This window comes from Oreochromis aureus, linkage group 18, assembly GCF_013358895.1.
Source record: "Oreochromis aureus strain Israel breed Guangdong linkage group 18, ZZ_aureus, whole genome shotgun sequence".
NCBI classification, from domain to species: Eukaryota; Metazoa; Chordata; class Actinopteri; order Cichliformes; family Cichlidae; genus Oreochromis; species Oreochromis aureus.
This window is the reverse complement of record NC_052959.1, coordinates 236,334-249,583: the sequence shown is the minus strand read 5'-3', so window position 1 is coordinate 249,583 and position 13,250 is coordinate 236,334. Positions and strand designations below refer to the sequence as shown.

The 13,250-nt window shown below is 39.7% G+C and overlaps 1 protein-coding gene across 1 annotated transcript in view; it reads right to left on the bottom strand.

Moving 5' to 3' along the window:
• Window positions 1–5,064: 5,064 nt before the first annotated feature.
• The window catches only part of LOC116326030 (2-lysophosphatidate phosphatase PLPPR4-like), a 63,946-nt gene continuing 55,760 nt past the window's right edge, over window positions 5,065–13,250 (bottom strand). The window contains exon 11 of the mRNA XM_039602332.1: window positions 5,065–11,534. Coding sequence (XP_039458266.1) covers window positions 10,618–11,534 — 917 coding nt within the window. The 3' untranslated portion in view covers window positions 5,065–10,617. The remainder of the gene's footprint in view (window positions 11,535–13,250) is intronic.

Genomic DNA, 13,250 nt, shown 5'->3' with positions numbered 1-13,250 from the left:
CCCTGGTAAGGTCATCCTGTTGAATATGTTGTTACACATTGTGTTTCTGAAAAGTGGGCAGCAACAATCGGCTCCTATAGATGCAGAATCAACAGGCCAGTACAATGAAAGAAAGCCAAGCAGCGTGATATCAAAGCTTTATTTAGTTACAGAGACACCACTGCAGAACGTCATTATCAGCAAACTGCCAATGTTCCACTTTTTTACAAAGTCAGTTCATATCTGTTCATTCTGATACACTCCCCACTCATCGACTATCACTTAGGCCCTTGCCATGCAGAGACATTGACCTGCATTGCACACAGAGACAGTCCTATAGTCCAGATCAGAGCTTGTTTTCATTGTGTTGTTACAGTCACAGATGAGACAAGTGCAGTAATTATCTTTACATGGATCTCACATTTAGTCTCAGAGGCAAGTAATGGGAATGATTTGGTAATAAAACACACATGAACTGGCACTTAGCATTAACTAATGTGACACAACAAAGGAAATAAGACGTGAAAATAATACTAAAATTAAAAATGATGCCGATTATTCTTAGTAGCAGTGTTAATGTTGCTGTTGTGATTCTGAAACCTGAGCTTTGTCTTACCTTCTCTACATACTCTGACCTCATTATGTTTAATGTGAGCATCCAGACTCCAAACAGGAAACAACAAAAACACCAGCTTACCAACAATCACACCTTTAAAAAGATTGAACAAGTGGCAACTTTAAGTTGCCATTTTCCAGAAGAATACCGCACAACTATATTCAAGTTGGTCATCTTTACAGTGACAATGTCGTGTCAACTCAAGAATAGAAACTTTTTCTGATAAAAATCAGAATAGTTTAATTATGATATAACATATGTGTTGTTGTTGCTTTATGTTTGTTTGTTTGTTTGTTTTGGCAATGCTGTAACCGTAAAAGAAAACAGAGCATGGAACATACCACCCAGCAAACATGCACACAATATACATACAGTACAATACCATATGCAGAGTACATGTAAGCATATCCACTGAATGTAGGACATGTCACCGTTTCTCTTTATGATATTAAATTCTATATCTGCTTTTTCCATCAGTCTTCTCGAAATGATGGTGCTAGCTGCAGAAAGATTTGTAGAAATGTGGATTTATTTGGTTGGTGCAGATGTCAGTGTACCCTACAGCTGTAGGAGGAGTCACTCGAGTTTCAGGCTTTAACTTTTTTGCCTCTTATTGGCTTTAAGTGGGGTGACAAAGCAAACTGCCAAATTGTGAGTTATGAACTGAATATGCTGATTCGCATTGCTGATGCTGGAAGGCTGAGAAAAGTTAAATTGCTAACTGCGGCACTGGCCAATCAATTTGCAGTTTTCCAAATGGTCGACTGCAGCTGCTAGCCAATCTATGTTATAAAAATAACTGAAAAAGAGCAAGTGGGTAGTGATAGTGTACTTACTTGGCTCATCCCAACTGCTCATTGAAGCTTGGTTAGCTTGACTTACGAGAATGACAGGAGACCGGAACCACTACAGCCAACATCAAAGTTCAGGCAGGCCCACGTCTCCAGGCCGAGCTCAAAATATTTTGCAGTCTATGCTAAACTTTAGTGTTTTCACAGAGCTAAACCCAAACCTAACACTGTGGTTTGACATAGAAGATTTACTGATGAGCAAAACGATACAAATGTCTATGTACAGCAATAGAAACAGGAAATGAATGCTGTTGCCAGTCATTATAAAGAGCTAGTATCTTTTATTTTCCAGTTATTATAAATCTGATAGAAAAAAACCCTAAAACTAAAACTATAACAAGAATCCATTAAGATAACTTTACAGCTTCAGTTTTGTTTTGGTATTGCTTATTTGGATCCTGCTGGGCTCGTGTAATGAACAGTAAAATAGCACTAAGTGGTCTAAACCTCGATAATAAGGGAACTCTGGAAACAGAGCATTACTTTCTCCCTATCCAAAAGAACTAACTACACAAAGTCCTTTTACATTTCTGTGAACACAGACTTTGATAGTCCACTTTATATAAGTTACAGGAATGATGATCCCTAGAAAGGTCAGCTATTTTCCTCTACTTTATAAAAAGCCTGGCTAACCACGACTTCACCGGGCTCGGAGTCTTGTGAAAAACATATTTTTCCAAATTTGGACTGATCCCTGCCTACCGGCTGGCGATTAGGACAAAGAAATCACCTTTCTGTTTGGGAAGAAGCCTGAACTAGTGTGTGACACTAGTGGAAGCAGTATCTTGGAGAGGGGCTGGACTCTGTCCTAGTCTGGAATTGCCCTCAGTGAGAGGCAGTGGGCTGGGTGGGGATTTTGGTATCCCCTCAGCTTGCTTACCTGTGGATGAAAGGGTTTGGGTTGGGAAACAGATCTTGACTGTCATCTGCGCTGAACGACAGTTCAGAGTACCCCTCCTTCTTGGAGTCTCGGGGTGGGGCCCTTAAAGTGCTCCACCTAGAGACCGTTGTCCTACAGGGAGACTTTAATGCTCATGTAGGCAACAACACTGAGACCTGGAGCAGCGTGATTCGAACCCAAATGGCGTCCTGTTACTGGACTTCTGTGCAAACCACAGCATGTCCACAGTGAACACCATGTTTGAACATAAGGGTTCCATAAGTGTACGTGGCACAGGGACACTCTAGTATGCAGGTCGATGATCACTTTTTGTAATCGTATCATCAGACCTGTGGTCATATGTTCTGGACACATGGGTGAAGAGAGGGACTGAGCTGTCAACTGATCATCACCTAGTGGTGACTTGGATCAGATGGTGGGGGAGGGTTCTGGACAGACCTGCTGCACCTAAACATACGGTGAGGGTGTGAGTCGGAACACCTAGCAGAGGCCCCGGTCCACAAAATCCTCAGCTCCCATCGCTGGTAGAGCTTCAACAGCATTCCAGGGCACACTGGGGATTTTACTTCCTCCAAACCATCAACGTGTCTTTTAGACCCCATTCCTACAAAACTGCTCAAAGAAGTCCTGCCATTAATTAATTCTTCGATCTTAAATATGATCAACCTATCTCTAATAATCAGCTATGTACCACAGGCCTTCAAGCTGGCTGTAGTTAAACCTTTACTTAAAAAGCATCTCTAGACCCAGCTGTCTTAGCTAATTATAGGCCAATCTCCAACCTTCCTTTCATATCAAACATCCTTGAAAGAGTAGTTGTCAAACAGCTAACAGATCATCTGCAGAGGAATGGCTTATTTGAAGAGTTTCAGTCAGGTTTCAGAGCTCATCACAGCACAGAAACAGCTTTAGTGAAGGTTACAAATGATCTTCTTATGGCCTCTGACAGTGGACTCATCTCTGTGCTTGTCCTGCTAGACCTCAGTGCAGCGTTCGATACTGTTGACCATAATATCCTATTAGAGCGATTAGAACATGCTGTAGGTATTACAGGTACTGCACTGCAGTGGTTTGTATCATATCTATCTAATAGACTCCAATTTGTTCAAGTAAATGGAGAGTCCTCTTCACCCACTAAGGTCAATTATGGTGTTCCACAGGGTTCAGTGCTAGGACCAATTCTGTTTACATTATACATGCTTCCCTTAGGCAGCATCATTAGAAGACATAGCATAAATTTTCACTGCTATGCAGATGACACGCAGCTCTATCTGTCCATGAAGCCAGGTAACACACACCAATTAGTTAAACTGCAGGAATGTCTTAAAGACATAAAGACCTGGATGGCCGCTAACTTTCTGCTTCTTAATTCAGATCAAACTGAGGTTATTGTACTCGGCCCTGAAAATCTTAGAAATATGGTATCTAACCAGATTCTTACTCTGGATGGCATTACCTTGGCCTCCAGTAACACTGTGAGGAACCTTGAAATCATTTTTGACCAGGACATGTCCTTCAACGCACATATTAAACAAATATGTAAGACTGCTTTCTTCCATTTGTGCAACATCTCTAAAATTAGAAATATCCTGTCTCAGAGTGATGCTGAAAAACTAGTTCATGCATTTATTACTTCCAGGCTGGACTACTGTAATTCTCTATTATCAGGAAGTCCTAAAAACTCCCTGAAAAGCCTTCAGCTGATCCAAAATGCTGCAGCAAGAGTCCTGACAGGGACTAGAAAGAGAGAGCAGATTTCTCCTGTATTGGCTTCCCTTCATTGGCTTCCTGTTAAATCCAGAATTCAAAATCCTGCTCCTCACATACAAGGTCTTAAATAATCAGGCCCCATCTTATCTTAATGACCTTGCAGTACCATATCACCCTATTAGAGCACTTCGCTCTCGCTCTGCAGGCCTACTTGTTGTTCCTAGAGTATTTAAAAGTAGAATGGGAGGCAGAGCCTTCAGTTTTCAGGCCCCTCTTCTGTTGAAACCTACAACTAACCCTAAACAAGTTGCCTGGAGCAACCTGGGATATGTGGTTAAAACTCTTTCTTTATTAAGATTTTTCAAACAAATATTTGTAGCAACCACGAAACAATTTAGTAATAAGTCAGATACACACAACAAACTGTTGCCAGTTGTATCAGAATTTGATAAAAGAAGCTCTTCATACAGCCAGAGACAATTTTGTTATATTTTTTGGGGGCAGGTCATAAGATGGCCTGTTACCACAGTGTTAACATTTTTTTTTACTGTTAGGTGTCAATGGGGATTGAAGGATCACAAGATGAATTTAACTGCAACAACTGGTTTTGGGACTGACTTGTAACTCATGTTTTCAGCATCCTTAAACAAAAAAAAAATATCAGATTTCCAACATGTGATAGTGTAAGACTCCTGTTTGTAGGTTATACTGACTCACAGGAGCGCACATGGTAGCAATCTGCCTCTGAAGTCTGACATCATTAGCCGTTTCCGGGTCCAAACTCAAACACTGTGGCATCACTGAGAGTTACAAACTGTCTAAATTCTATCATTTTTAATAAAATGATCACTGTGGCTGCTCTACCAGGTGTAACAATACAGTTTAACATCTAGGCATCCATGAAAAAGGATTTATGGATTGGCAGGCAGCTAGCTCACTAGCTTCCATGGAAAGATGATACACCACGTTTCGACTGAGGGATTTCTGAAACCCCCCAGCTCTGCTATTACTTCCAACATAAATGAAGACAGAAGACTAAACAACAGTGATGTTTGTAGGGTTACTGAAGTTGGGCTAGCTGGTATATAATGCTGGTGGCTAGCTACAGAGCTATGGATATGATAATATAAGTGCATTAGCACAGTGAAGCTGGAGGACAAACACCAACTTTTTTTCCCCTCAGTAAAAGTTACCGTGAGAGTCTCTGATGCGCAGAGACAAATGTAATCACATGACAGGAAAAAGATGCTGAAAACAGACCAAACTTCAGCCAGGAGACCATCTGAGATGATCCATCCCCAGCACTACTGCTGCATGGTTTGTATTACTTGCTATGAAAACGTCCTGATCCCCAGCTTCACGCACACATTCCAATCTTTCTTAGCCTACGAGTGATTCTTTTCTGAACTGTTCAAATATCTGGTGTCTGGCAAACTGTGAGCCGATGAGCTGTAGTTACATCACATGGTTTAAAAACTGCAGATGAATAAGCTAATAAAAACCGAGAGAGGCTGACAGTGATCACTGACTGATTTTAGGGTCTTGTTCAGATCAAATAGAACAAGATACAAAACATTACAACACGTTAAAACAACAATAGCCTTAATGATAATTAGCAACAAATTTTACAAGCAGATATAAAAAATTCACACACAACAATATAAAATATCTATACATTGTATCTATCAATAGAGATTGAATGAAAAAAAGAAATAACCCTACTATTATAAATATGACAGTTATTAAATAGTTTCAGTTATGGGTAATTTACATTGTATTAAAATGAACACAGTGAATGTGTTGTAACCAGCAGGCCATAAATCGTGTAACAACAGGCAGGTTAGCGTAAGAAGGTTAGCCGTGTAGCTGTTAGCTGAAAAAAACTCCAACCCTGGTGTCCTTAGCTAATAACTGTTACTAGTCCCAAACCAAAGACTGCTGTGCACTGAAAACTCTAGTTTGATAACACACTCCACACCATGGCACACAGAGGTAAGCTAAAATTAACACTGTAAGGTTGCAACTTTGAGATAAGTTGTGAGAAGCGCTTCAAATATTAGTGTCAGTGAACACGATTAGTACCAGGTCATGTGAAACCATGCCTATTGATTCATAGTACTGAGCCGTGTACCAACACTGTAGTGTATGCTGTAATTTGCACTGTGCACCTACCCAGAACATAAACTACACATTAAAGCAACACAGACCTGAAAAACCGGCTTTGGTCTGCTTGGCTGTAATATTCAGTGCAAACACAGCATATTTGAATAGCACATACCAGGACCCACTATGGCTCTGCAGAGATTTTATACTGTACTATAAATTAAGGCTGATGGTGGAAAAAAAGAAAAAAACCCTTGTTGTTATATGAAATTATTATTAGAACCAGAAATCTGTGCAGAGCATAAAGAGGAGCCTGGTAGCTGCTTCTGTGACAGTAATGATCAGGTGCAGTGACACTTGGCTTGTTCAGTTCTAATTCTTGGGCTCACCATGACACCATGTGCATGATTTGCAGGGGGATTATCCACATAATTACTATACTATTACATGTTATTTGAAACAATTCCATGTTGTTCCGAATTACACTCCAATCACATCTGAGCATAGATGCAGGTCGTTGTATGCTTCAGACTTTAAATCGAATCCCAGAGACTCAAAGTCACCCACCTTCATCAACTGACAAGATGTGCTTTTCAGTATCATCATCCAAACTCCTCCATTATCAAACTCTACATATTAACAATGATAAAATCAAGTAGAAGTGTTTAGAAATATTCACATTAGAAATATACAAATGCTTAAAAAACCAGATCAGAATCATTTATGACATCCAGTCATAAATTATGAACATTAATATGCAGAATGACTTCCCCGCCAGTGCTTAATAAAAATGAACTCCAAATTGTCCTTCAAGCACAAATCATATTCCCAAACCAGTTTCTCTGTTCCACAATCATCACAGCTTATTTTAGTCCATCAAAGCGACACACAAGTATAAAATGTTTAGAGTGCAGACATCCACTTTTTGGAGATTCAAAATGATTCTCCACCTACACGGCGGTGGAGAATCATGTCACATGTCACATTAAACTCTTGTCTTTCCAGGCCTGAACACAGGGATCAACACGTATGTAGTGATTTTCTTATACCAGTCACAGTATTCCTGTCAAACACAGCTGAACTGGAATCACCTGCAGAGCACGAACCACAAACATGTTGGAACAATTCTACACACATGTTGTGGTTATAGTTTCATACTTGTACATCCACTATTTTTTTTTTTACTATTAGTACATCTGCATTCTCCCATTAACAGGACAACGTTACTTGTAAACTTGTGAAGCAGTAGAAAAAAAATGTGTACAGAAAACTAAAATGTTTTCTAAGCCTTACAAACTTCACCAAAACCTTCTGAGCTAAAACACATGCATACACATCTACTGCTCATCAACTGCTGCTTACCCAGAAACTTAGTAAAATTCAACTGCAGAAATGAATTGCAGGGCTCAGTTAGTGGGAAATACCCACCAGATTAAATCTTTCATAGCAAAGAGACAACGAATACGAGAAGATCAAAGAACTGATAGTAACTGGATTTGTTGTAAAACAAAACTCCTTCTGCAGTCGAAGGCATTATCAGGAACAACTCTAACCCCAACTCTAGGGAATCAGAATATATTTGTGTTTTTACTGAAGTCTTGGCGATCCAGAGACAAGGACAATGATGTGTCCATCAGTCAGCATGCAGTCTTTTATAGCCTGATGAACATTTCAGAGCTGTAGGAATCATTCACCATTGCGTCACTGTGTTCAGAAATATCTTTCACAAACACCATTTCACTTCTGATATTTAATTTCAATTGGCCAAAATAAGCATGCATTTGTTAACAGGTGTCTCTTTAATGTGATGACGCTAGAACCCTCCACAACTTACACACCATTTCAAATTTACACAACATCTTTAGCTGGTCTCGAAAAAAAGAAAAAGAAAAACAAAAAAAAAAACAGCTGAAAAGAATTCAAACAAACAACCGAAACACAAAAATGACTTCACCGGCTGGGAAACCATCCTGAATCCATCAAACTTGCTTCTTGATCAGGGTACATTCAAGTCGTCTGTTGGTTGGGTAACAACTAAAAGTATCTGGCACTTTCATATTAGTCCTCTACCTAATTTTCTGAGGTTCCCTCGTGATTTCTATCAAGCTCACTACTATCTTATACATTTACTTTTCTTCCTTAGTTTGCCTTGCACTGATTCCCATTGTGCTTATGTGGTTAGCATGTCACAGATCTTTGATTGAAAGCAATTTAGGTCAACTTTTGTTCTGAAATGTACTATATTACTAAAGCTCGCTTGACCATTTAAAACAGCTCGACAGGCCCATTCTTTCCAGTAGCATCAAACGTTATCTTAATCATTCACTGCACTGACAGCTGCAATAAGCAAAGAAATACTGGAGCAGAAGCAAACATGTACATAAACTATATAGATATCTACACAGCACAGCAGCTGTAAATCACCCGCCACACGTATTGGTGCTTTCTGAATGTTTTCACAATCCAAACATGTGACTTTGCTGTTTCTAGGCAGATTCTTATCAAGATAAACAAAGTAGAGTCCTGCACAAACACTTGGTATCTATGTGACTAGCCTACAGCTACAGGACTTTTCTTTGATGGCACTTGGGCACAAAGTTTATTGAACAATGTAAACACTGGGTTAAGAAAATGTCTATTAAATATTCTTCTAACTGCCAATCTATACATTTAAAAAGAAAACAACAACAACAAAAACATTTTTTTTTTTCCACTGAGATCAATGACTGAGTGAAAAAAGTAAGAATAATAACACTGTCTATACTCTATGAATTTACCCACACATGCAAATATTAAAGTATTTGAGAGTATGAGATGAAAACAAAGTTTTCATTTTATATTTCCACAACTGCGAACCATTAGAAAAAAAAATAATAAATATGTGAACAGACAGCTGGAAATGTTAAAAAAAAGATGCAAACATGTCACAATATTGAAATATAAACCTAATTTTAAAACCTGACTCTGTTTTCTATGGTATATTCCCAATGGTTTTTTTTTTAATCTTCTATAATGGGTGATTTATTTGTAAAATAATAAAGTATTATTAATGGAAATATTTTCATATTATTATCTTTTATCATTTATATGTTTTGAAAATAACATATATAATAAAATTACATTTGATTATTTTAACAGTTTGACCTTTTCCTGAAAATGCTTTTTAAATTATGGTAATTACATTTTAATTATACTGTACACCTTTTCTCTTAAAATATTCTGATTTTCTTTGAAAATGGAACAAAGTGGCATTTCACTTATATTTACTCGTTCTTCACTTTAAAGTACAAATCCTCGCTGTTACTTCAGCGTGCGTGTATAATTATTATCTTTTTCATCATAAAACATTGTCTTATAAAACTTTATCTCATAATCGTTCCAACTTTATTCTGTAATGATTCCATGTTTCTTCCTTAGAGTGGCTGTAATACCGAGTCATAAAGACGATGAGCTGGGAAATCAAAATAAAGAACAGGAAAGAAATGAACATCCTTGGTGGTGTGGTTTGTTCAGGCGATGCTGCATGTGTCAGTACAACTACCACACAGTAAGAATCATTTATACACTGCGCACCAATAAAACACAGCATGAAAAAAGTGCTTGTTTTAGTATATCTAAACACCATATATGCCCCTTGATATTGTTCTTATTCAACACAAACACAATACCACCATCAAATAAGATATACTGTTATTACCCAGAAGGGACTCTTTGTAGTCCAGACATAATTAAGACCATGGATTTAATTTCCCCCGTGGCCGCCCACACTCTTATGTACAAACACAATCACAGTTATAGGCTTTGAATACAAAATTCCATCTAAGGGCATGTGGTTACGATGTTCGATGTTACCTGTGTGTGACAAAAACGTGGATGTGTAGAAATGTCACCCCAGTTTTAGCTGACCTTTGCAGCCAGAGAAAAGTGAGTCATTAGTGTGAATCTGTCCTTACTGGCAGGGTAATAATACCAGCGTAGACCAGCGTCAAAGGGCCAGCAGTTTATTTAAGCCCCTTTCTGCCTACGAAACAAGTGCACTCAATTTATCAGATTTACAAAAGGAATATCTGGCTTGTACAGCGATACATGATAAAAATATGTAAATATGTAATCAAATTAGAAGAAATGTTGACTCAAACTCAGTCCAAGCTACTCCTTGTATGTTGGCCAGGAGGAAATTGGGAGCAGGCATGACTCGACGTCTATGGCCTGTGAACCAAAGTCGATCTCTAACCTACTGCTAACAGAATTTAATAAGCTGGACACAAGTGGCCATCTATAGTAGCCTGACTGGTCATTTGAGAACGTGTGAATGTTTTTTACCATCTCCTGTTGGCTGCAGGTGGTAAGCAGATTGTGGAGTTGTTCACATCATCTCCAGAAATTTCCCGTTGGTCTAGAATGGTTTACTTGTTTTTATAATTGTAGTTATAGATGGATAACTCACACTGAACTTGTTATTCTTTGTAGGCCAGCCCAAATGTAGGCGGGGGAGTGTGAGTCAGGATCGGGCGGGGTAAAGTAGGGGGAGGGGTGGGGCTTGGACGCCCAAACACTCCCTGCAGCTGCCTGTTGGGGTGGTTGGGGTGAATGGGGTTTTCTTGAAAGCTTCGCAGGTTTTCGTGAAAGCGGTTGCTGCTTTCATTGTCAAGGCGGTTGCTGTCATCACAAAGGCGGTGGTTGTTGTGGAACTCAGGGGTAGGCCCTCGATCCTGGACGTGGACCACGTTGCTGCTGCTCTTCCTTCTCAAGGTGGATTCACGGCTGGATGAGGCAACCGACTGGCAGTCCGAGCCGCCATCACTGCTGGCAGCTGTCGCCTCCACTGGTGTAACCCTGATAGTGGTGACTGCTTGAGGGTGGGGGTGGAAGGGAGGAGCAAAGGTGGCAGTGGGTGTGAACGGCATGTTTGAGTTGTTAGAAGGAGGGTTAAAGTTAGGGTGAGCGTTGTTAAAACTGGGATTATTGGAATTGTTAGGATTAAAACTGGAGTGCTGGTAGTTGTTGGGATTATTTGGATGTAAGGGATGTAACGGGTGCACAACATGTGGATGGCTGGTGTAGACACCTCCTCCTCCTCCCATTCCACTGCCCCCTGCGTCCCCACCCCCATCGCTCTCTGTTTCTGTCCCCGTGACACTTCTCCTCCCATCCACCGATCCACCGTCCTTCAGTGAATCGCAGCTGTCCGTGTGTCTGTTCAGGTCATTGAGGTTGAAAGCCGACTGCCGAAGGGAAGCTCTTTGTTCTGGTGGTTTCCATCGCCAGGAGCCACTTCCATCAGTGCTCGGAGGTTTCACTATTGGTTTGTTTGATCTGGACTCTGGGTGGGCTTCAACACGCACTATACTCCCAGTTCTCTCCAAACCTCCCCCTAGAAGAGCAAGTAAGTATTCAGCAAACTGAATCATCAACAAGCAGGTAAGTACAAGCTACAAAAGTATGAACAGCAAAATATGTTACTGTAGGTGCTTACAGGGATGCACCAGCCCAATGTAGTGATCGGATGTGTCAAAGTCTCCTTTTGTTAGACGGAGAAATAAGAAACAGTTCTGAGAACTATACATTTGTTCCAGGCCCAGCTCCAGTTACTAACAATAGGGCTGGGTATGGTCACTGATTTCTGGGGGTGGGTTTAAAAACAAAACCATTTCCCGATTCAAATTGATTTTAGTTTGAATAAAGCGATATCGATTCATTAAATCCTGAATCAATTTTTAAATCATGTAAAAATCCAATATAAATATATGATACAATATGAATGTATTTTGCCAGAAACACCAGATTTTCAGTGTAAAGCTCACAAAATTATGTCAACAACCACCAAAGAGCTAAAACACCAAACGATTAACGAGCAGGTAAACGGAGTCTGCAGAAAGATGTGAACACAAAGAGCGACGGCCCGTACACGGACACGCCGTCGGCGCTGAAAGCCGACAGCTCACAGATTCTGATGCTGCAGGTTTCGTCACTCTGACCAAAATTCACTGAATCAGCAGCAAAAGAAGATCCAAACTACGCTCCACGTTTCATAAACATCGTCATGAATTTTTAAATTCAATTTAATTTTTAAACCCACCCCTAACTAAGAAAGTGAGTCACACACCAGCCAACCGAGAAAGTCTTGTACTCATGGATTCAGATCTTAAAGTCATGCCATTACACAATTAGGGTCAGAGCCAGGGTACTACACACACTTTTAGTCTGCTTTATCTATATTATACTGTACTTAATTCTGTGTTATTCTTTTTGTAGCTTGTTTATTTTCTTTTATCTTATAAATATCACCTTCTCTTCCTTTACTTTTTAACCCATCTAGCATGAGGATTTGGTTAATCAGCACTCTAAACATATCCTGTTTTAAAGTTTCTTTTAAATTTGGTTAGACCCAAATGGAAACTCTTTTAGCAAAACAACTCAAATCCCAAAATGCATTGTGGGATTTCATTTGGAGGATTTTAAGAGTCAAACACTTTAAATATGTCGTCTTTTCCTTAGTACGAAGAATAACAACTGTTATCCTAAAACCTTTAACATGATACGAGTAGAGCTGCAGTCATCATGCTGCTGTGGAGAGGATAAATGATGACAGTCATTTATTCTGTTTCCTCCACTCGATCTCATTGCAGTCAAATCCAGAAGCAATATTTTGGGTTGTAAAGCAGTGTGTTTAAAGGGAGTGTTCACAGCACAATGACCAGTGCAGGGCTGCTAACACAATCACATTCAAATAGGAATAGGAAAGCAATGATGAACAGTAAATAGTACAAATGACTAAATAAATATAGATGTACTATGATATACTGAATTTGATGCCAGCAACAAGCTTTAAACAGGCAGAAGATGAAATCATCATCATCATCATCATTTATATTCATGAAGACTCCTGAAAAATCACAGAGGCATTGCTGCCGTCTGTGGGCCTGGGCACTTTTTTAAATGGACAGGGGAAAGATGGAAAACTGGTCTGACCAATCAACATGAACATGGACACCTTTCAACTACGAGTCTGGCTTGTTAACAGCACCCAGTTCAAAGGTCAGCACCTGTGATGGTGGCTGCAGTGATGCAACACATACGTGTGTGTGGA